Below are 23763 nucleotides of genomic sequence, written 5' to 3'. Positions count from 1 at the left end.
ATATGTATATATATATATATATATATATATATACAACAATAAATCTGAAAGTAAGGCAAATGGTTGATATGATTTAAAATGGTGGCTGGAGAGTTTAGATAGAATGGGTAGGAGAAACCGAAAATGTTATCGTTTTGAAAAGATAAAAGTTCTGCCTCGAATGTTCTCATATAAATATCGTTTTACCGAAACGGAACACGTTATCTTGAAGAAGAAAAAGTTTTTGTCTCGACGTCCTTCCACCCACGTGAAAGGAGATCAACGAAGAAGTAAACTCTTTAAATCCTCCCAAGATGTTTGAGAACTTCGCGTACACACAATTCTTGAACTTTCTCCTTCCACGAGGAATCAAGACTTGTCTTTTCCTATTCTTCGACGATCCTTTATATCTTTCTTCTATTATTTCGTTCCTTCATTCGATATATACATATATATGTATATAAAGTATTCCATATAATCGATAATACATAAGTATGTTTAAATAAGACCGAATGAAAATTGACAATGATTTTATATGAAAACAATTATTGTAATCAAAATTGTATATTATGATTTTCCTTTTTTTTTTTGTGGGAGGATTTGCTTTCGAGAAAAAAGAAAAAATAGAGAGAAAGAAAAACTATCGTTAATTATCCTATAATATCGATTTGAACTATGATACTGAAATAATTACGCGATATTGTAGAATAAATTATTTCTATTTCTTCATTTTTTCCTTAGGCTTCATTTTTAAAATAAAGATTGATTTATCCCATATATCACGAGATTTAGATAATTTTATAAGAATTTAAAATTATTACAGCCAATCGTATCTACATTTCATTGAAATTAAAAAATACAGGATGAATGATATAAAAGGTAAATCCATAAAACGGAAAAAAAAAATAGAAAAGAAAAGAAAAGAAAGGAAAAGAATAAAAAGAAAAATTTTAATTGTTATATTTTATCATATTTTATTAAAAAAAATAATATGTTTATCGTCGCACATATATATATATATATATATATATATATATATATATTACATTGTATTATATGTAAATTATAGTTTATTTGTTTAATGTTTTATTAAGAAGTATTTTATTTTCTAAAAAAAAAAAAAAAATAATCCATTAAAATCATGAAAAAGAAATTTTTTTTTTTTTTTAATGTATATAAAAGTTAATCATTAATATTTGCCAATAATATTTATTAATTATACAAAAAATTTGTCAAATTAATACATATATATTATATACATATTGTATTCTTAAATTAAATTATATGAAATTGATAAAATATAATCTGATATATTTGATAAATAAATATGAAAGTGTGAGTAACTTTCATTGATATTAAAAATTAGGATACTAATTAAAAACGAATTTCCTTAAAAAACAAATTCCCGGCAATGAAGAGAATCTATTTCCAAATTTCAATTAACTCTTTCTATTTTACATACTGATCATCCTATATATATATTTATATACGTATATATCATCTCGAGAAGAATCAAATTCATATATGAATTCGGAAATCGACAAAAAAAAATATCAGAGATCGACGGATTAGCCGGCACGTTTTTTTTTTCGAAACGACATTTAACCCCTTCGTCGATTGAGTTACAATTTCGATTTCAATGATTCTAACTTAACAAGATCAATTAATTATATGTGTATGTATGTGTATGCGTGAAAGGGAGAGGGAGAGAAAAAGAGAGAGAAAGAAAAAGAGAGAGAGAGAGAGAGAGAGAGAGAGAGAGAGAGAGAGAAATAATCTTATCTCTTTGATTAACTTCCCCCACCAACCTTTTTTTATCAAGTTCGTTATGACGATCTCGAATCCGAGAAAAAGAAACAAAAAAAGAAAAAATAAATAAATAAAAAGTAAAGCTAACAAAACCGACGAAGGTGTTAAAACTTTCTAAAATCGTTTCACTAAAATCTGCATCCATGTTATCATTTGTTACTCCTTATCTTTATCTCGAAAACGAGAGAACGCTATTAACAAAAGTGCATCGCGCACGACGAGAACGTTTACGATAATAATCGTCTCGACTTTTTATTTCTTTTTTTTTTCCTCTTTTTTCTTTTTTTTTTTTTAAATTACAAAAATCAAGAACGAAAAATCCATTCATTATCGGCATCGGATAAGATTCGCGTCTTAAAATAACACGAGACAAATGGGATTTTCGATTAATATCATCGTTTATCATTATCGTTATTATTATTAATATCGTTACTATTATTATTAATTTATTTCTTTATTTATTTATTTACTTATTTATTTATTTATTATAATTTTCTCTCCCTCTCTCTCCCTCTCTCACTCTCTCTCTCTCTCTCTATCTCTTTCTTTCTTTCTTTCTTTCTCTGTTTCTATCGGTATAAGTATTATTTTTCTTTTGAATGAACTAAACTCGCTCGTCTAAACCGAGTTTTGTTTTGATGTTTTCTTTATTTTTTAATCGTTTTATTTTCTTCTTCTTCATCATCTTCTTCTTCTTCTTCTTCTTCTTCTTCTTCTTCCTTTAAGACGTTCTTCTTTTTTCTTTTTCCCTCTCCCTCTTTCTCTTTTCGTTTATTTCTTCTTATTATTTTTTTTTTTTTTCTTAATATCCTTGTTACAATCGTCAATTTTAGTTATCTTACTTCTTATCGTTAGGTAGATAGGTTATTTAGTTAGTTAGGCGCATTTAGAGGTGACCGAGGACGAGGACATTTCCTTTTTTTTGTTTTTGTTTTCTTTTTCTTTTTTTCGAACAAAAAAAATTCATCGTCAATGTCCTCGATCATCGTATTTTTTTTTCTTTTTCTTCCTTCTTCCTTTTTTTTTTCTTCTTCTTTTAATCTATCCGTCTCTTTTATCTTTCTTTTTTTCTTCTTTTATTTCTCTTGTTTTTTTTTACTGCATCATCTACCATTACCACCATCACCACCACCACCATCACCACCATCAACAACAACAACACAACAATATCTTTTGTTATTTTTCTCATTGGTATAATCTTCATCCTTATATTTCATGTCTCTTTTACGATCGCGTGGATGGTTTCAAATCGATTATACACCTCTCGCTCTCTCATATTATCGAGGACAGAACGAAGCGAAAGAATGTTTCTTTTCTTTTATCTGTCTTTAATTTATTAATATTGTTTTTAATTTGTAAATGTTAATTAATAAATATTGTTTCATACACTTTGCAAAGTATTTTAACAGTTGAAATTAATTTCTTTTATTTTTTTTTTATTTTTTGATTTCGTTAAATTTCATTCGTAACTTCGTTCTCTCTCTCTCTCTCTCTCCCTCTCTTTCTTTCCTATGTTTCGATCGTTCAATGAAGAAATACACTAGTAACGGATCTGGTGGTGTGGGGTGGCAGGTCGGGGGCCTCAGCCGGGGCCCCCTCGTACCCCTATGCGCTCAGTCCCATTCGATGGATCTTCGCCGATAGAAAATTGTGAAGAACGAAGACAATTGGTTTCGGACAACTTTCTAAATCCAATTCCTGCGGAAATGAAGATCTTTATTAATTTACATCTTTTCTCGCTTTTGCTTTTTTTGGTTCTTTTTTTTTCGTTTTTTTTTCTTTTCTTTTCTTTTCGATAAAATTATACTACATTATTTGTAATAACACAATTAGTCAGTATGATGCAATGACATTTTGTTATATATATGTAATGTTATTATATAAAATGTAATTAGTATCTTATTTTCTTGTTTTATAATTTAATAATTAAATTGTACGATAAAAATATATAATAGAATTTTTCGAAAACGATAACGTAATAAAATTTTATTATGGTCCAAGAACTTTTCTTTTTTTGAAAACTTTCATTGAAGCTAATTTTTCCTTGAAGTCTGATTCTTCATTTTTTTAATTATTTCTTATAATGTCGAATAAGAATAAAGAATAGTCTTCGAATTTTTAGCGTTGTATAAAAAAAAAAAAGAAAAAAAAAAAAAAGAAAAAAGAGAGAAAAACAAAAATTCAATGACATTGAAAAACGCGTACGAATCTGACTTTGATAAAATCGACAATATTTTTGTTTTTACAAATGAAATAGCTTTGAAAATTTTTATTTCTTTCGCGTCAATTAGAACTTTTAATTGAAATTAAAAAAAGAAAAATAAAAAGAAAAGAGTATTTTAATAAAAACGATTGAAAATTTTTAAAAGACCTTTAGGGGGATTGGGGGGATTGGGGGGATTGGGGGGAGGGGCGTAAGGCGTGGGGAGAAGAGACCGAGAGGTTAGTGGTTATAAATTTTGATTGATTAGAAAAAAAAATACTCACAAATTCTCCATCCTCGCCGCCAAAATCGAGCCAGAGTAAGCGTGCGCCATCGTCGGCAGACATTTTCAGTTTGTCGAAGGATCTCTTCCAAAGGGGAGTCGGTGGTGATCCAGGACTAACGCCATTTCCAACGACGCCCCTTGTCCCTGTAGCGTACAGCGAGAATCCCTCTTCGTGATTGACGACCAACTGGCAGGCTTTGCCCTGCCACGTGCATCCTGCAGAACAAAAAGAAAAGAGAAAAAAGATGAGAGGGAGAGAGAGAGAGAGAGAGAAAAGCAAAAAAGAAAAAAAAAACGATTCGGAAATTCGTTCAGGTTCGAACAGGTTCCTCCACCGTGATTTAAAGGATTCCCAATATTTTTCGATCACTTCGGAACAAATTGTTAAAAAAAAAACAAAAAAGGAGTAAAAATCGTTCGTAGATTTGTCTTATTAATTATTTGTATCAAATAACTCATCGACGTAATGTTAATCAATAAGAAATTAATTCTTAATTATTTTTCATCTTTGTCATTGATATATTTTTATTTTCGTGTTTTTTTTTTCTTTTTATTAGAATTTAATGTTATATTTTTAACAGATTAGTATTTATTTATTTAGAAAAATTAATATTTTGATTATTTTTCATTCGAATATTGAATATTTCTTATTATATATTATATATAGATTATTTTTACTTTCGTTAGGATTTACAGTCAAATTTTTAATGTCTTGTATTCATTTATTTATAAAATTAATTTTTTTTTTTTTTTTTAGTTATTTCCGTTTCAATTTCTGATATTTCTAATTGTATTTTGATTATTTCTATTTTTGTTAAAGCTTATAATCACGCTTTTAACGCATTGTATTAATTAATTTGTAAATCTTCACTTATTGATTATTTCTATTTTATCTTCAGATATATTTTTCTAATTATTTTTGTTTAATTATCTCTATTTTTGTTAAACAAATTTCTAATAAAATAAACTAATTATAGAATATTTTAATCGTAACATGATGTAATTATATTTTGCAAATTTAAAAAAAAAAAGAAATAAATAAATTAAATATAAAAAATAAACGACAAAATAATATAAAATATTAAATTATAAATTATAAATTATAATGAATACGTTATATAGTAAACGAAAAGAAAAAAAAAAGAAGACATTTCTTATTGGATTCATTGGAAAAAATAAAAGTTAGTTTATATTTAAAGTATCATCCTCTTATTCTGATGGTTATATCATGCGAACGAGACTTGTCATTTTCACTCAAGGGATTAAGAGACTATACAGTTTGGAATAGGTTATTCGTGTTATTCGTATAAACATGTATATGTGTCTATGTTTGTTGGCAATTTGGAAAGAGGAAATCTCAGTTTCAGGCAAACTCAATTTCAGGATGTTGAACATAACAGTTCGAATATATGTATCTGTGTCAGTAAATATAGTTTGTATATTAACATCCATTCAATCCTTTATTGATCTTAACATTTACTTTTATTTCTGTTATATTTAATTTTCCTAATTTGGAAATAATCAAATTTGCAAAGAACAAAACTAACTTTTAATTTGTTTTTTTTTTTTTTTTTAATAATTATTATCGCGATAATTATCAAGTAAAAAATTTGAAATTCATTACTTTTGAAATCTTACATTCTAAATCCATTTTTAATTCTATTTTTATTCCTTATTTTATCTAATCATCGTAATTATAAAATAACAAATTAACAATATCAACATTCAGTTTTAATCTAAGCTAATATCTTTAACAATAATTATTATTGCAGTAATTATCAAAGAAAACATTTAATGTCTGCCATATTTACGATTCTTATGATTGAATATTTATATAATTTTCAATACATTAATACTATCATAAGTATTAAAATGCTTGTTTATTTAAAATAAAAATTAATATGACTCAAACACTATACAGATTTATTAGCGTTATCATAATTAATAAAAAAATTCCTGTCTATTTAAAATAAAAATTAATACAACCCAATCACTATGTAAACCATTAAAAACTATCATAATAGTTATCGAAATTTATGTCTATTTAAAATAATAAAAAAATGAATATAAACAATCGTTATATGTACTATTATACACGAATCCATAATTGTTATCGAAATCGTTGTTTATTCAAAATAAAAATTAATCCACCCAATCACCATATAAACGTATCATTAATCTTATTATAATTAACATCAAAATTTTTGCTCATTGAAAATATAAAAAGTACTTTAATTAATCATTATTCACTGGTTGCCTTAATAACTATAACATCTATCCAATTACATATTTCTTTTATTTCACGTTCTAAAACGTTCCAAAATATAATACGTACAATGAAATCAACGGTGAAGTGGAAAATCCATGGAAAAGTTTTCCTGGCAATAACATGCATGTACGTACACAACCTCAACGATTTTACGACTCTTTATCGTTCTCTTTCCCTACTTCTCTCTCTCTCTCTCTCTCTTCTTCTTCTACTTCTCTTCACAACACCACTCTCCCCCCCCCCCGAATCCCTTCCACCTATTCTTTTTCTCTCTTTTTTTATTCTCACGAGGGTAGAGTTTATGATCGATGGATTCGACGAGTGGCGAACAAAAAGGCTCCTGCGAAACGGGCATCCATCTCGATTTATTATTGTCGTTCATCGTCGAACGAAAAGAAATTAAAATTCATCGAAGCGAACGGTTTGGAATCGTCGAGGACATCCTAGGAGGACGATTCTTTCGCAAAGAGGACAGAGAACGTGATAAGCGCGACGAATAAATAAAGGAAAAAAAAAAAAAAAAAAAAAGAAAGAAAAAAAAAAGAAAAAAAGAAAAAAGAGAAAAAAGAGAAGAACGAGAAAAAAAAAAGAAAAATGAGAAAGAAAAAGAATAGATTGACTTCATCGTTTCGTCCTTTCTATATTTTTTTTTTTTTCTTTTCTTCTTCCTTCTTTTTTCTTTTTTTCTTTCTTTTTTTTTCTTTCATTCTTTCTTTTCTTTTACCTCTTTCCCTCGTTTTGTTTCCTTCCGATACCCTCACCATCCCATTTTCTACTCTTTTTATTGGATTTATTTACAGGATTTCAAGTCTCTTCTTCGATTTATTTATTTCGATCTATCGTACTACGGATATCCGACTACATTTGCATAGTTTTATCATTCGTTCGTTTCTTTTTTATCATTGAATTGTCTCCTTGGAGAAAGAGAGAGGGAGAGAGAGAGAGAGATGTATTAGCTTCCTTTCCCTTTTTTTTTTTTTGTAATTTTATACGCTACTGTCCTTCAGCCATTGTTTCTAAAAAGAAAAAGAATAAGGAAAGCATCGATGGAATGTTTGCTAATTAAGAGTTGAAGCAGAGGAAGAAAATACTCGTATGTTTGCAAGAGATATGTGAAAATGAGAACACGTGATATCATGTTTATTTCAAATGAATTTTTGTTTGCAGATTTACGTTGAATCTGTGGATAAGCTGCAGCAATAATTAAAGAGTCGGAAATGCAGATATTATTACAGAAGGAAGAAAAAATAAAGAAATAGAAAATAGATAAAAAAGAAATAAACATATAAAGAAATAAACAAACGAACAAAAATAACAAGGAAAAGTATTATCAATTCTTAAAACAATTAAATATTAATTTTAATTAATTATAAATTATATAAATTATTTATAATATTTTGTATATGTATATATTATACATTTTTTTTCTTTTTAATTTAAACGTTTTAAATGTTTACATAACTTAATACCATCTATTTACATATGTTCATATGAAGTGAGTCACGTTTCTAATTAAAAATTGTTATTTAATCCACTGTTTCTCTTCTTATATATATACATATATATAATTCTATAATCGATAATAGATATATATTATATACATTTCTTATCTATAACAGTATATACTATATCTATATATCTATATAATATATGTTATTATATTATATTAACATTTCAAACTAATTTTGAACATTTAAATAAAAAACAAAATTTTTATATTATATATATGTATATAATATACTTATATATATATATATAAATTTTACTTTGAATGAATACATGTATATATGTATTTATGTAAACCGTTCACGTATAATACATATCGTAATTTGTAAGAATTAATTATACAGATAAATTTATTGGCGCATGCGCGCTATCTATGAAAAATTTAGTTATCGTTCGATAAAATTTATTTAGTCATAACGATAGAACGAACGCTTTCATTCCTCTCAGTTTTATTGTTCATCTCGTTCAACGAGGCGAATTCGATTAATTGAAACGACCGACCATTTTGTGCGATGCGTTAAATGTTCCCACGGAATCTTGTATTTCGTGTAGGTACATGCACGAGATAATAATGCATTAATCCTTCATATCCGATTAAGATTTCGAAACGCTCACGAAATGTTCAAGTACTATATAAATTGATGTATTAAGTTCATTAAAGTCTAAAATCATTTGATCCAGATAAATATAATATCGGTACGTTCGAAATAAAACGTTAAACATTTTTATTTCTGAAATTAGAATATTCCAAAAACAAACAAAAATTGTTTGAAGATGGAATCATCCGATTTCGAGTTGGAAATATTATGATATTCATTATCTTTTAATAAATAATATAATATTTTTATTATTAATAACAAATTTATATTACTTAATAATAATTAACTTGTTCATTAATTAATTAATTGACTAATTTATTTATTTTTTAATAAAAAAAAAGTTAGATACTAAGTAATTAAAAAATTGCTTTTTATTTTACTTCAATTTTTTTCAAGACGTTTAACGAAATATCTCGCAGCGTTTTATTAAGAGTGTTATAAAAAGGATAGAAAAAAGATATTACAATTTTTTGAAGCAATAATTATGCAATCGTCGTTGGTTCAAAAATTTTTTAGATTTAGTTTATGACTTCTAATATTTACGTTTATCTTAAATATGTAAAAATTTGGCCTTGAAATATTCCATTAAAAACAAAATAATTGCCATGAAAAAATTTCTCATCTTGAAATCACATAACTTTTGTATGAACAAATTTTTTTTTAAAATATCATATTTCCGAGATAAACATTCGCATTATCTCAAATACCCAGCCCAAAAAATATACATATAATTATTTAAGATAATAAATATTGAACATAATAAATATTTAATAATAACAAAGAAAAAAGGATATTAAAATGGCCATGAAATAAATTTCATGAGAATATATTGTTATAGGATTATTTTATATCGTTAAAAATTATCGAAAATTTCTAATAATATTAATCAAAATAAAATTCTATTTAATTGTATTTAATTGAGATTAAGATAAATTATAAAAATGAAATTATTAAAAGATAACGTAATTATTGAGTAAGGGTTACTTACGAACGGTATATTCACGCAACGATGCGGCTGCAGCATGACATCCCTGAACGATCGCCCTTGCCCAAGCTGCCAGATCCCTTCGTGTTTCAGCTCGCAGATGATGCGTTACGACGCCGTCGATCGTACCAACGCGAACCGCGAACGTGGCACCGTGCTGCGTCAATCCACCGCTACTACTCGCCGCTGCCTCATTTTGTCTTGTCGGTGATGAAACCAATCTGTCAAATTATGTACGGTAATCAAAAGTTAAACGAGCCCCTTTACACAAACCTGTCTAACGTACATTATTCCACAATTATATTAACCTCCTTTAACTTACTTATACTAAAAATTATCAAAAAATAAAATATATATATATTTATATACACATTTATCCTTTAATATATTATAATATAATATCGTTTAAAAAAATATATTTATTTTTTTATTTATTTATTTATCTTTTAATATATATATATGTATATGTATATATATATATATATATACATACATTCATCTCTTGATATATACATATATCGAGGAAAATGTAATATCGTATTACAATTTAATTATTTATAATTAAAAAAAAAAAAAAATAAACAATTTATCATATACTTTAGATTATATTTACTTTTGTCGTCTTCGAAATTTATAATTCGTAATTTATAATTAAACATATAATTGTAATTAAACGTTAATTATAAATGCAACAACGTATGAAAAATAATTAAATTTGTTTTTGATTCGTTCTAGTATTTTGTACGATCTTAAAGTGCATTAAATTTTTTAGATGAATAATTCAACTTATCATAGAGTGATAGGTATACATTTTCAAATGAATTTTCTTTTTGTATAATAATGTATATATACAATTATGAATTATAATGTATATTTAATTTTACTATTAAATAAATACTATTAAATATGTAAATTAAATATGTACTACATTTTTGTATTATAAAATTTCGAAATTCTTAATAATAAATATACACTTGGTCATATTTTTCATTACATTAGTAAAGTATAAAAAAAAAGAAATTTTCTAAAAAAAACCTACTTTACAAAGCTGGTGAATTTTCATTTGCAGAAGATTTAATTTTAAATTGTTGTTACAAAAACTATAAGTAAAATGCAAGCTATATTAATACAAACATTATTACATTCATCGGTAGATCGAATTGACGAATAATTTTTATTTATTCACTTATTTTCTTCTTATCATTTCATTTATTACATTATCTCGCGTAAGAGTTTGCGCCATTTTTCAATAAAAAAAAAAAAAAAAAAAAAGAAACTAGAAACGAAAAGAAAGCAAAAGAAGAAGAGAAATGTTGCAACTATTGCAAATGCGTAGTACAAGTCGATAAAAATTTTAATTTTTTTTTTCTCATGAAAGACGACTGAAGACGACGACGACGACGATGACGACGACGACGACGACGATGACGACGACATTGAGAAGGACGAGGACGACAACATACAGAGGCATGAATTACGAGGATGATATCGAATATGCTTGAAGAAACCAGCCGCGAGTAAATATTTCAAGTTAGAGCAGCCTCCTCGAGTGAGTCGTTCTTTAAGCAGACAAGCGAAAAAGAACGCGAAAGTTGTCCCCTGGAGGCCGTCAGAAGTGAATGGAAACGAAGATTGAAGATTCCACGGAGACATTGGGCCACGACGAATACATACATACGTACATATATACGTGTATACACACATACATACATATATATATATGTATATATATATATACGTAACGTACGTAGATACGTTGACGCTACGGACATTGAAAACTTTCAAAAACGTTGCCACCGTTTATCGCCCTACAAACTCACCCTCCCTCGACCTCCTCACCCCTTTGACTCCTCATCCCTTCGAGTCCTCGCCAACCTTACTCGTCCCTCCTTTCTATTTTCCCTCTTTTCTTCGAACGTGGCACCTTCCAACGTTGAATCTTTCTCGACGATTTACGCTGACGATTCTTTTTCCGATTCTAGTTCGACGCTGCTAAATCGTTCCTTCTGTTCTTCGATCGTAAAATCCTCGAGATTTTATTACGTCCAAGATGGATTCTCGATTGGCAAGGGAAGATTTCTCTCTCTCTCTCTCTCTCTCTATATATATATATATATATATATATATATATATATATATATTTCATCCCCTCCTCCCTCTTTATCTTTCTCTTTTTTTCTGCTTTTTCTCCACACCCCCACTTACCCCTCTTATCGTTTCAACGTATAACGTAAGACGTATGTATATTATTCGAAATATATTTATTTTGAATTCGTTTGACTTATATCATAAGCTATATGACTTATCAATTTTTGTTATATTATATTTGACATTTTTTTTATTTATAACAACAGTTATCGGAATAATTAATAATGATAAAACGCGACGTATCGTATTATTTAAAATAAAAACGATTTAATAAATTATATATATATATATATATATATATATATATATATATATTTATACATTATTGTTGACGCACACGTGCGTCTCTCCATTGTTCACGGTACTTTCTCTTAAGGATCATATAACACCATTGAAAATAGTTATCCTTGGGAACCTATTGACTATTGGCTAACAAAACGCATAGATAAAAAACACATGGCCACCTTTGTCTAGGCTTAGGCATTCTTAGTAAAGTATCTGGGTTTCGATAATATGTCAACCCAACCAATAAATAAATAATAAAAGTAGAAGCCTAGGCTCAATAAACTAAGGGTTGTTTGTCGCCTAGTCTTGAAATACCCATTGACACTCTATAATCTATAAGAGCACTAGAACAAAAGGGCACACATGGAATGTTTAAATATTTCAACGAATTATTCCCGACCAATGGGCATTTATTCTTTCCTTTTCCATAGATTAAACTCCGCCATTTACTAATCTCATTTAACTTTACGTGGATAGTTCAAAATAAGCCAAAAGGCAGTCAAGTTACAGCTTTCAGACTTACAACATCTAAGGAGTTAAGTTACATCTTTCAGACTCACAACGTGTAAGCTCTCAATCCTCCTTCAGAATCAACCAGTACAATTAACTATACATCATACACGAGACACACAAACAATTGTAACTCATCTGATCAAATATACGGTGAGATTTACATAGTGTGCATCATTTAATATCGCGCGTTTACTTCTCCATTTCTCATGGGATCTTTTAAAAGAACGCACGTTCTCCCATATATTTGCGGGAACACGGCGAGCGATATTTTGCTGACGGCCTACAACGGTATCCTAGCCGCCCTTATTCATCGCGACCATTGGGTCTATAACTCTGACAACAAGGACGAGACGGGGAACATTTCCTCCGTGCGAATCGACTGTTATCGCTGGTCTGGTGCGAGAAGCGTATTTTAAAAATATTCTCGTCAATCAATCAACAATTATATATCTATTAAATATTTATAAAGAAAGACTGAGATCTCGAAAAAAATATATTAATCCCTTATCTTACAATTTATTTTAAACCGAAACCGCTTACCGAATAATAATATTGCTAATAAATTTTCAATTTTCTTGATAATTTGTATTAAATAGATAATCTGTTTATACAAATCGATATAAAGTTATTAAAAAAAAAAAAAAATATGACAATTAAACACTATAACCCGTCAAATATTTAAAGTCAATTATATGCATACAGAAAATTCACGCTCGTCATTTTCATTCAACGTTGAGATGGAGGTGACGAAAGGAAGTGTCAATGTGATCGTTAAAACGAATTAATAAGCAATTTAGTCGAAACTTTATTAAGTAGTAAAATCTACACCAATTGAAATATCATCTTGAAATCGATTAAAAGGACTCTTAAAGAGAGAGAGATGGAAAGAGAAAGAGAGAGAGACAGAGAGAGAGAGAGAGAGAGAGTGAGAGAGATCTAAAGTATATGAGAAAGCACATATACGTACATATATATATATATATGTACATACATTTATACATACATATGTGTAAGTATCAAAATGCCACAACCGTGCTGTTCGAAACATTCGAGGAAATGCTTCCGACGTTTCTATGCCTCGACATTCTAGAATTTGGTAACATTTAAGCAACCCTGTCGGAGAATGTTCTTCGACGAGCCTCTTTCCACCACCATCTCTATCCTCCCCATTCCCTTCACCATTCCAGGCACTGTCCCACTTTTTTATCACTCGTTTCAAGCCAAAGAGTAAATTGAGGAAGATTCGGTAACGTCTTCTGTGTAATGCTGTAAAGGAAAAAATTGGCGGAGAGGGGGAATGTGAGGATGAGGTAGGGTTGGGTGGTATAGAGATAGATAGGGAAGGTGGGAGGGAAGGATCGGACTGATGTGCGAGCATGAGTTGAATTAAAGTGCGATATTCGATCAACGTGATTGATAGCTACATTATACGGATACATCGCAGCTTCGTCGTTCGATAAAATCGACCGACATGTGATATTTCCTGTGACGCTTAAATGCCTAAAATCCGAAACGATAGCTTCGCTCTCGAGATTTTAATCAAGCATTTCCGCGATCGGACAATTTTGACCATCCTGTTATAACGAAACGATTACAGTATATAAATGTTAGAGGGAAAGAGAATTGGAACTGGATTCGAGAATTTTTCAAAATATTAAACTGGTGCCTATGTGATGATGGTCGGCAGATGTTAAAAGCGATACTATTTGCTTCAATCGAATAATCCATGAACAAGTTTGAATCGTTTATTGCAAATTTTTATATCATCAGAGATGACGGATATATAAAAATAAATATATAAAAATGTATTGAAATACAAATAAATATATATATATATATATATATATATATAACATAGGCATGTAGATATAAAAATGATCAATCAAAAAGTTATTTTTATTTCATTTTATTTTTCTTTTTCCTTTTCCTTGTTTCCCATACAATTCTTATTGATTGAACTAATTAAATATTCAATTAATGTATTTTCGAATAATAATAATTTAATAATAATAATTTTTTCGAATAAATTAATTAATTTTTATTACTGCAATATGTAAGAGACAGCATTAGTACTTATTACGTATAATAGGTAAAAATTGTCTCTCGATTCTTGAGAGTCTCAACTAGATATCATGTTTGATCTGTAGACGCGTCATAATTGTTGCCAATTAATATATTTTTTGCCAATGTAAACATAGTTTCGATAAAAAAAAAAAGAAAATAGTTGTTTAATACAGAAGGAATTATGAAGATATATTGTACTTTGTATATTAATAATTTTTATATTTAATTTATTGATAAATCTATAAGTGAAAAAAAAAACTTCTCAACAGAACATTTTTCAAACAATAAAATAAATTCGAACACCATCGTAAAAAATAAATTTTTACCTGAGAAGAAAATCTTTCTTCTCTCTCTCTCTCTCTCTCTCTCTATATATATATATATATCTTTCTCTCTCTTTCTCCCTTTTCCTCTTTCTATACGATAATCGATAGTCGACGGAAAGGTGCGCGATACTATCGAAAAAGAAAAAGAACACAGGAGAAAGAGAAAAAGAGACGAACATAGACACAGACACAGAAACGGACACATACACGCGTGCACGCAGACAAGAAAGAAAGAAATAAAGATAAAAAGGAACGAAAGAGATTGGAGGAAAAACGAAGGGGGGAAAAAAACGAAAGAAAAAAAGAAACAAAAGAAAAAAAAGAAACAAAAAAAGTTGAAAAAAGAAAAAGATCTCTCAGTCCCCAACTTTCCCGAAATACCGAACGAGAGCAGCAGCGTCGCGTCGGTCGGAGGAGACACGGATTTATAGGGATTTCGGTGAGTCGTGACAAGGAAAAGGGGCCAACGGAAAAAAAAACAAACAAACAAACAAACAAATAAAATAAAAGGAAAAAGGAGAAAAACATAAAAAAGAAAAAGAATAAAGATAAAAAGAACACATACGCAGAGAGGGAGAGGGGGGAGTAAAAAAAGCAAGGACAAAAAGAAGAAAAAAAAAAGGAAGATAGGCTAGAAAGAAGTTGGATGGGGCGAGGTACCAGAGAAAAGAGTAAGGAGATTGTCGAGAAACAGGAAGGGAAGAAGAAGAAGAAGAAGAGGAGGAAGAAGAAAAAATATTTACAACGTTTGCAAGGTTAAAATGAAAAAAAAAAAAAAATCCTGAACGAGAATATCCTGAAAATGGTAGGGAGTAAAGGGGAGGGGTTAGAAGAGAGGTGGGGAAGTGGGAATACGGAGGGATAGTCGTCGAGTTCTATTCGTCCTAACGGTCGCATTGGGCTTCGATCTGGCATCTACCAAACCCTAACCCGCCATCTCTTCTTCCCCACTCTACCCCTGTAGTTCACTATAACACAACTCACCCTTCGGACCAACTCCGAAACCAACGACAGAGAAGAGCATCGAAGCAACCCCGAGCCATTTCTCGCGTATGAATATCCGCGCGAGTTTTACGTCACGTAGCTGACGTACGAGCTCCTCCGGGTGCGATCGGGTTTCGAGCTAGTTCCCCCTGGATCCCCTAACCAATAAAGCCGTTATTCGTTCTCTTTCACCTCTCACCTCATCCCGCAACACCTACCTTCAATCTCCCACCCTTCATCTCCTATCCTCTGCCCTACGACCACCACTATCTCACCAACTCCCACCACTCACTCCAACCACCCACTACTCGCCACCTACTACCCATCCCACCTACACATCCTCCCTCTTCCTACTCCTTCTTTTTTTTTTTATTACTCTGTCTCCCTCTTTGCGATTCTTGCCATGAGAGTTGTGAGCACTCGTACAAAGCATTCTTCCGTTTCGAACTTTTTCAAATCGGGGATAAGGTAAAGTAGGGTAGGAATGGATACGGGTTACAGGTAGTAGAGAACGATGGAAAGATGGGGTGGGAGGGAGAGGGGGGGAGGGAGAGAAAGTGAAAAGTGGAAATGTCTTTCGGTAAGTTTCACTGGGTTTGTAAATATCCCTCATATTTTCAGCAAAGATTTGCTAATATGGTATTTGTTCTTGAAATATATATATATATATAGTATAATATATATTAATGATTATGGATAATAGTTATACGTAAATGTAGATCATGTATGTATTATATATAGCAGGATAAGTTTTTTTTGTTTGGAATGAGTATTAATAGAGAGAGAGGGGAGGGCGGAGAGAAAGAGAGAGAAAGAGAGAGAAAGAGAGAGAAAGAGAGGCAGAGAGAGAGAGAGAGATGGAGAAATGAATCATTATTAATATCTATTGTAAAATGTTATGTTCATGGAATATATAATATCAATTAATTAAAAGAGTTAATAGAAATAGAAAGAGGGAATTAATTAAGTGGATGTTAGATTCCAACTAAGGTAATGTGTCAATTTGATAAGTATGTATTTAGGAAAATAAAAGACAAAAACAAAAAAATATTGTAACATTAATTACAGAATAATTAATGACAATAATTATCATGCAAAAAAAAAATACAAACATAATTGTATTCAATGAAATAATTAAGCATTATTACAAAGAAATAAAAACAATAAAAAAAAAAAAACATCGAATAATCATGATTAGAATAATAATAAGGAAATAAAAAGGATTTGAAAAGTAATAGTTTTTTATTCCATAAATTTCAATATTAATTAATTATAGCAATAATCCCATGATCAAACAGACAAAATAGTTAATAGAAAAGTATCATTTTGTGATTATAATGAATACTATAAATTACGATTAAAATTTCGTAATTATTACAATAATTTAATTTCTGATAGATACAAACGCAACACTTCAGCACTATTATAGCAAAAGTATTATTTTTGATAAAAATAGAAATGTGTTTTTTTTTTCATAAATCGAGAAATAAAGAAATTTATATTACGATTTTTATTCATGTTTTTTATTATCAAACATAAGCAACTCATTTAGAAAGTATTAAGAATAAAGTTAAAAAAAATAAGAATTTATAAAATCAAATAAAAATACAAGAAACAAAATATTTACAATATTCTAAATCAATGTCACTGTATTATCACTATAACTATCTTCACAATGTCCAATATTTTTATTTTCTTCAATATCAAAATAAATTACTATCGTATCACAGTAATTCTTCATTTTACAAAAATTTCATTAAATCCTTTAAGCTTTAAAACATTTATACATACATACACATATGTACATGTATGTGTATAAGTGTGTAACTGTATGTGTGTGTATGTGTATGTATGAAAGAAGATTATTTTTATATATAAAAAATAATTTCACGAAAAATTAACTACTATTAAAACCGTCCTCCCTCAACTTATTTTTATCCAATTTCTCTTTCTCGATTACATTTCAAGCAAAAAAAAAAAAAAAAAAAAAAAGGAAGAAAGAAAAAATCGATCAAAAGCATCGAATATAAATATACATTACTTGTATCCACCATATTGATTTCTTTTCTTCTTGAAGAGTATATAAAATTCACTCGTAGAATCTTATCCCTTTCGTTTTCATTAATTTTTCACCGCGTGTCAATACGAAGGATTCTGCTATCGAATGGACGATATAGAGACTATAGAGTACAAAAGAAAATAAAAAAAAAAAAAAAAAAAGAAGGGAACCAAAAAGAAAAATAAATACAAATAAAAAATGAAGAAAAAAAAAAGAAAAAACGTCGAATAGACGACTATAGAGTACAAAAGAGAATAAAAAAAAAAAAAAAGAAGGGAACCAAAAAGAAAAATAAATACAAAAAAAAAATGAAGAAAAAGAAAAGAAAAAAACAGTAGAAGAGAAAGAGGAAGTGGACGGAGGGGAGGGGTAAGAAGAAGAAGAAGAAGAAGAAGAAGAATTCCAGTCGGTAAATAAAGACGTTAAACGAGAATGGATGCTCCTCCGTAAGCATAAGCCGAGTCTTCACGTGGCTTGGTGGTTTGGTGGTGTTGGAGGGGAATGAAGGAGGGGAGTGAGTGAGTGAGGAGTGGTTGAAGGAGTTTAAGGGGAGGGTTTATGGTATGGCATGAGGTTGCTTGTGTGCGTGAAAAACTTTTTTCCTCCGGAGTAACCTTCCTTCTCTCTGACGAGGCCGAGGAAGGAAGAACGGAAGGAAACATTTCACTGAAGATGGCCATATCACTTCCGGTTTGTCTCTTTAAAGTCAAACTTTAACGAAACTCAAGCTTTTTCGTAATTTTTCGTAGAAATGGTATAAGGCCTTTTACGGATCCCTTCGATCGAAAATATTATCTACTTCGTGATACACTTTTCTAATCTCCTTCTCCTCCTTCTCTATCCCCCTCTCCCTCTCTCATCCTTTTCCTATAACTCTCATTCTATTACTTATATTACTGAAAAGAAATATATATATATATATATATATATATATATATACATATTTTTCCTTTTTCAATTTCATTTGATTGGAAGGAAGAAACTGGAAATCGATTTTACTTTGATTTTAATTGTTTTCAATTGTTACGTCGTGAGTGAAAATATTTAGATAAGTTAAGATCGATTAAATAAAGGGATTGTGTATCTTCGATGTTGAAAAACTTTTTGATAAATTTAGAATAATCTTGTTTTTTTAAACAAATTCGTATAAATTCGGTTAATTCGAATTTTTAGATAAATTAATCTCTCTTTTTCTATGAGATAGATTATATAAATTTATTAATTATATAAATATATTATTGTGTGTATGTGTGTGTGTGTGTGTGTGTGTGTGTGTGTTATGAACAAGAAGAATTGTAAAATCGTAAAAATTAATTATCATTAATGACAATTAATTATCAACAGTTAAACACAATTTTAGATCTGTTTAGATTTCAAGGAATATATTTATATATACATATATATGTAATACAATAATAGTAATCTTTGTTTATTTGGAAAATGGATTAGTTTATATTTTCTCTTCTTTGTTTCTTTATTGTTTTCTTTTGTTTAATCGATATTGTATTATATCTAGAAAAAAAGATATAAAAGGTGTTCATTATAGAGGATGGGGAGAGAAGATAAATTACGTCACGTTTCGTAGATCTTTCTTAAAATTTAAAATTAAAATAGACTTAAGCCCGGTAAAACCGCGATCAATCAACTCTCGTGACTACTTGAGACCTCGTTTACAAGGTTGATTTGAAATTTGTTACTTTTCGTTGGCATATCGTACGTGATTCATCCAAGTATGCAGAAATTTTTAACGATAATTCTTAACGAATGATTAATCATTTAACTCGTACGGTGTCATTTTATTATTTATCATTTTTATATTTAGATAATTATGATGAGAAATTTAATAGAAAGAGACGGGAAAATAAATGTATGTAATATAGTTATACATTAGTACACTTTATATACGATATATAATAATAATATATTGTATGATTAAAATTATACAGAATAAATTAATTTAAGAATTTTCATTTGACAATACGGTCATTAGAATTTTTTCTATGAGCTAGTCTAACTGTAATAGTAATTGTTTTTTATGTATCTTTTAAGTTCTTAAAATATTAATATTAATTAAATATTTTTCTTTTCATCATATATGCGAATTTTTCTCGATTAAACGTTATAAAAATTAGATATTTTAAATATGAAAATTTCTAATTTACTATTATTCTTTTAATTTTTGCTTTTTCAGAAACAACGAGTAAACAAATAAACAACAATTAAAAATTTTCTATATAATAAATAAATAAATAAATAAATAAATAAATAAATAAATAAATAAATACATACAGAAAAGTCATAAGAGAAAATAATATAAGAAAAAAAAATAATAGATAAATAAAAGTAATCTAATTATAATTATCTAATAAAAAATCGGTTCTTTTATAAAGGATATATATTTAAAAGGATATAAATCTTCATATAAATAAAAAAAAAAAAAAAAAAAAAATCTAACCATAATTATTTAATCCAAAATTTGTTCCTTTTTAAAGAAAATATAATTAAAAGTCGATAAATAAGCACGGCCATATTATTTTCATCTTGTTTTATTTCGAAACGCTATGTGAAAAAAATTCTTAGAGATCTCGGAGGTTGAAATTGGAGATTCGAGCATGGTATTACCACCCGCGTGTTATATTCTGTGAAGCGGACGCGTAAGCGAGTAAATATCGTGATAGGAGATAAAACTGAGAGGAGAATTGAGAAAATCCGAAAACTCGTGAGGAAAATCTCATCTCTAAAACATGTACGAATAGGAAACTGTCCAGTATAACCTTCGATAATAATTAATACCAGATACCTATGAGAACTTTAATTGATTCGGTTTTATAGTTCGATTATCGAAACTTCATCTTTTCACATCGTTTTTATATCACCTCTTTCATTTATTTTTTACTCATGCTGAAATCCACGTTGAAATTTTACTTTAAAATTCTCGGAAATTTGTTTTATCTTTATATTACTTCTAATTACTAGAAAAAAAAAAAAAAATATTAGAGAAACAAAATAAGTTAGATACTCTTAAAATTGTAAAATATATCAATGATTATATCATACAACAGAAAAGATAAGTAAATGAGGAAAGTAATAAAAACATAAAATAAGGAAAGAAATAAAAATGAATATATATATATATATAAATATACTATTAATAATATTTAATAAATTTAAATAATAAAGAAAAAGATAAAAGAAAAATTAACGTGATATAAATATAAGTATAATACATATTCATAATACATATTAGTTTGGAAACTATGAAACGGGCGTTTTTGTTTAGTTATTTATTTTCATTCAACGCCCGTTTCATAGTTTCCAACCTAATACATACAGAAAATGAAAAAAAAAAAGAGAAGGGAAATGAAGTTGACGACGTAAATAAAGTGAAAAATATAAAAATAAAAAAGGAATAAAATTTGAAAATATAAAAATAAAAGTAGAAATATCTAATAATAATAATAAAAAAAAATAAAAAAAATAAAAGAAAAGATAAAAAAATAAAAAAATAAAAAATCAAAAAGATATGATGACATAAAGTAGTTTAATAACTAAATATCAATTTCTATTTCAATATTTTCTTGGATATTTAAGATGGTCAAACGAAATAATCCACTCTCTTTCATCCTCTCTCTCTTTCTCTCTCTTTCTCTCTCTCTCTCTCTCTCTCTCTTTCTTTCTCTCTCTCTCTCTGTCTCTCTCTCACACACTTCTTCTCTCTCTTTTGATAACAAAGTAACATCAGTACGTCTTTTCTCTGTTGTACTTCTCCCATTACCGCTATAAAATCTTATGCGACGAGATAAAAAAGAAAAAAACAAAAAAAAAACTAAAAAAGAAATTAAACGACTACAACAGAGAGGAAAGAAATAGAATGGAAGAAGTAATAAGAAAGAACAAAAAAAAGAAAAAATAACAACGAAAAAGAAAGAAAACTAAAAAGAAAAAGAGAGATGGAGAAAGATCCTGGAAGCTCTAACGTTATTTCCTACGATCGTTCGTCTTCCTCTTGATAATTTTCTTTTTCCTTCTTTTTTCTTCTCGCGAAGGGATAGGAACGTTCGATGCACCCCCGCCCCCTTCCCCACACCCCCGCCTCTTTCATCCTTACAAAAAAATAAAGAAGGAAATAAAATAAAATAAAATAAAAAGAACGAAAGAAAAAGAATAAAATGAAGAAATAAAAATCGATAGCGTCCTTCGCACACAATCTCCCTTCGACATTTCTTTCTATATAATTCGAAAGTTCCAATCGTTTGTGTGTAAAAAGTGGGAGGTTAATATTGTCACGATAACGATTATCGATTATTCCAAAGATTAGTACGAAAGCTTTGCGAGTATTTAAACTCTATCTCGTAAAGAAAAAAAAGAATATATATATACATACACACACACACACATATATATATATATATATATGTATATGTGTATATATATGTACTGGTAGTATCTCAGATAGAGCAAAAGAGGAAAAAAACCTATATAACGAGTTAAAATCACTCGAACGAACTCGAATAAAACCTGAAATGAAATTAATCAATTGTGTTAGCTTAAAATGCCATACAGCGAAAATTTTGTTAAAAATTTCTTTCTCCTAAATCTTAAAAATGGATCTTTCTGTTCGACTTTTTTCTTTTTAATTTAACCACTCCATATATCTCATTTGTCATTAAAAATATTATATTCCTTACATATACGATAATATATAATTATATTATTTTTATATCTGTTTTTTTTATTTATTTTCTTTATATTATTTATATACTTATCTTTATATATATATATATATATACAAATTTATATTTATTATTTATATATAATTGAGTCTTCTTGTTATTTGTTTTAGAACAATATAATTTCGATTTTAAATATGACAATTTAATAAAAATTCTTTATAAAGTAAAATATACATACATACATATATATGGTGGTACAAAAGTTTTTAAATAATTTTCAAAACTAATTACACTTTTTCCAGATATTTTTACGATTTTCAAGATTATTTTTTTCAAAATTGTTAGAAGCTTTCTAAGTTTGTAATTGTATAATCTGAAACAAGAAAAATTAAATTAAAAAATCTCCAAAGAAAAGAAAATAAAAACAAATTTCCAAAATTATCCAAAAATTTTTAACTCATCCTGTGCACTTTGTTCTAATCTATTATATATCATTATAATATCGTAATTAATATAATACAATTTTTTATTATTATAATTATTAATTTTATTATATTAAAACTTTGATGCACTTCAATATGTTCATCAAAACTTTTAATTATAATAAAATAATACCTATAATATTATGATGAGATAGAATGGATTAAAAGAGAGAGAAAATAAACGAGTGATAACATTATGAAAAAAAAAAGCAAGGAAAGAAAAAAAGATACAACGCAAAGTAAATCTCATTTATTTATTGTATCTAATTTTAAATGGACAGAAAGTGATACTTTTTCAGCCGCATTAATCTCCAAATTTCACGTTCGAGATGAATCGTCGAAAAATGACCAGTCAATCGATATAACTTCCAAGTGGACAAATTTTGCGAACGAGTTGCAATCGTTCGTTCGTTCGTTCGTTCGTTTCATGTTGAATTCGAACTCGTTCGTTCGTTCGTTCGTTCGTTCGTTCGTTCGTTCGTTCGTTCGTTCATTCGTTCGTTCGTTCGTTCGTTCGTTCGTTCGTTCATTCGTTCGTTCGTTTTCTCTTTTTTCTACCCTCATTGGATTTTCCGTGCCAGCGAAGATTCGAT

The 23763-nt window shown here is 28.4% G+C and overlaps 1 protein-coding gene across 1 annotated transcript in view; it reads right to left on the bottom strand.

Annotated features, from left to right (window-relative positions):
* Positions 1-1348: 1348 nt before the first annotated feature.
* The window catches only part of Syn1 (Syntrophin-like 1), a 209042-nt gene continuing 186627 nt past the window's right edge, over positions 1349-23763 (bottom strand). Inside the window, exons 8-10 of the mRNA XM_085661111.1 lie at positions 9640-9857; positions 4276-4493; positions 1349-3486 (exon numbers count right to left, since the gene is read on the bottom strand). Coding sequence (XP_085517237.1) covers positions 3394-3486; positions 4276-4493; positions 9640-9857 — 529 coding nt within the window. The 3' untranslated portion in view covers positions 1349-3393. The remainder of the gene's footprint in view (positions 3487-4275; positions 4494-9639; positions 9858-23763) is intronic.

The sequence above is a fragment of the Vespa mandarinia genome, chromosome 13, assembly GCF_050613455.1.
Source record: "Vespa mandarinia isolate Hongniang chromosome 13, ASM5061345v1, whole genome shotgun sequence".
In the NCBI taxonomy this organism is placed as follows: Eukaryota; Metazoa; Arthropoda; class Insecta; order Hymenoptera; family Vespidae; genus Vespa; species Vespa mandarinia.
This window is presented reverse-complemented; position numbering and strand designations above follow the sequence as displayed.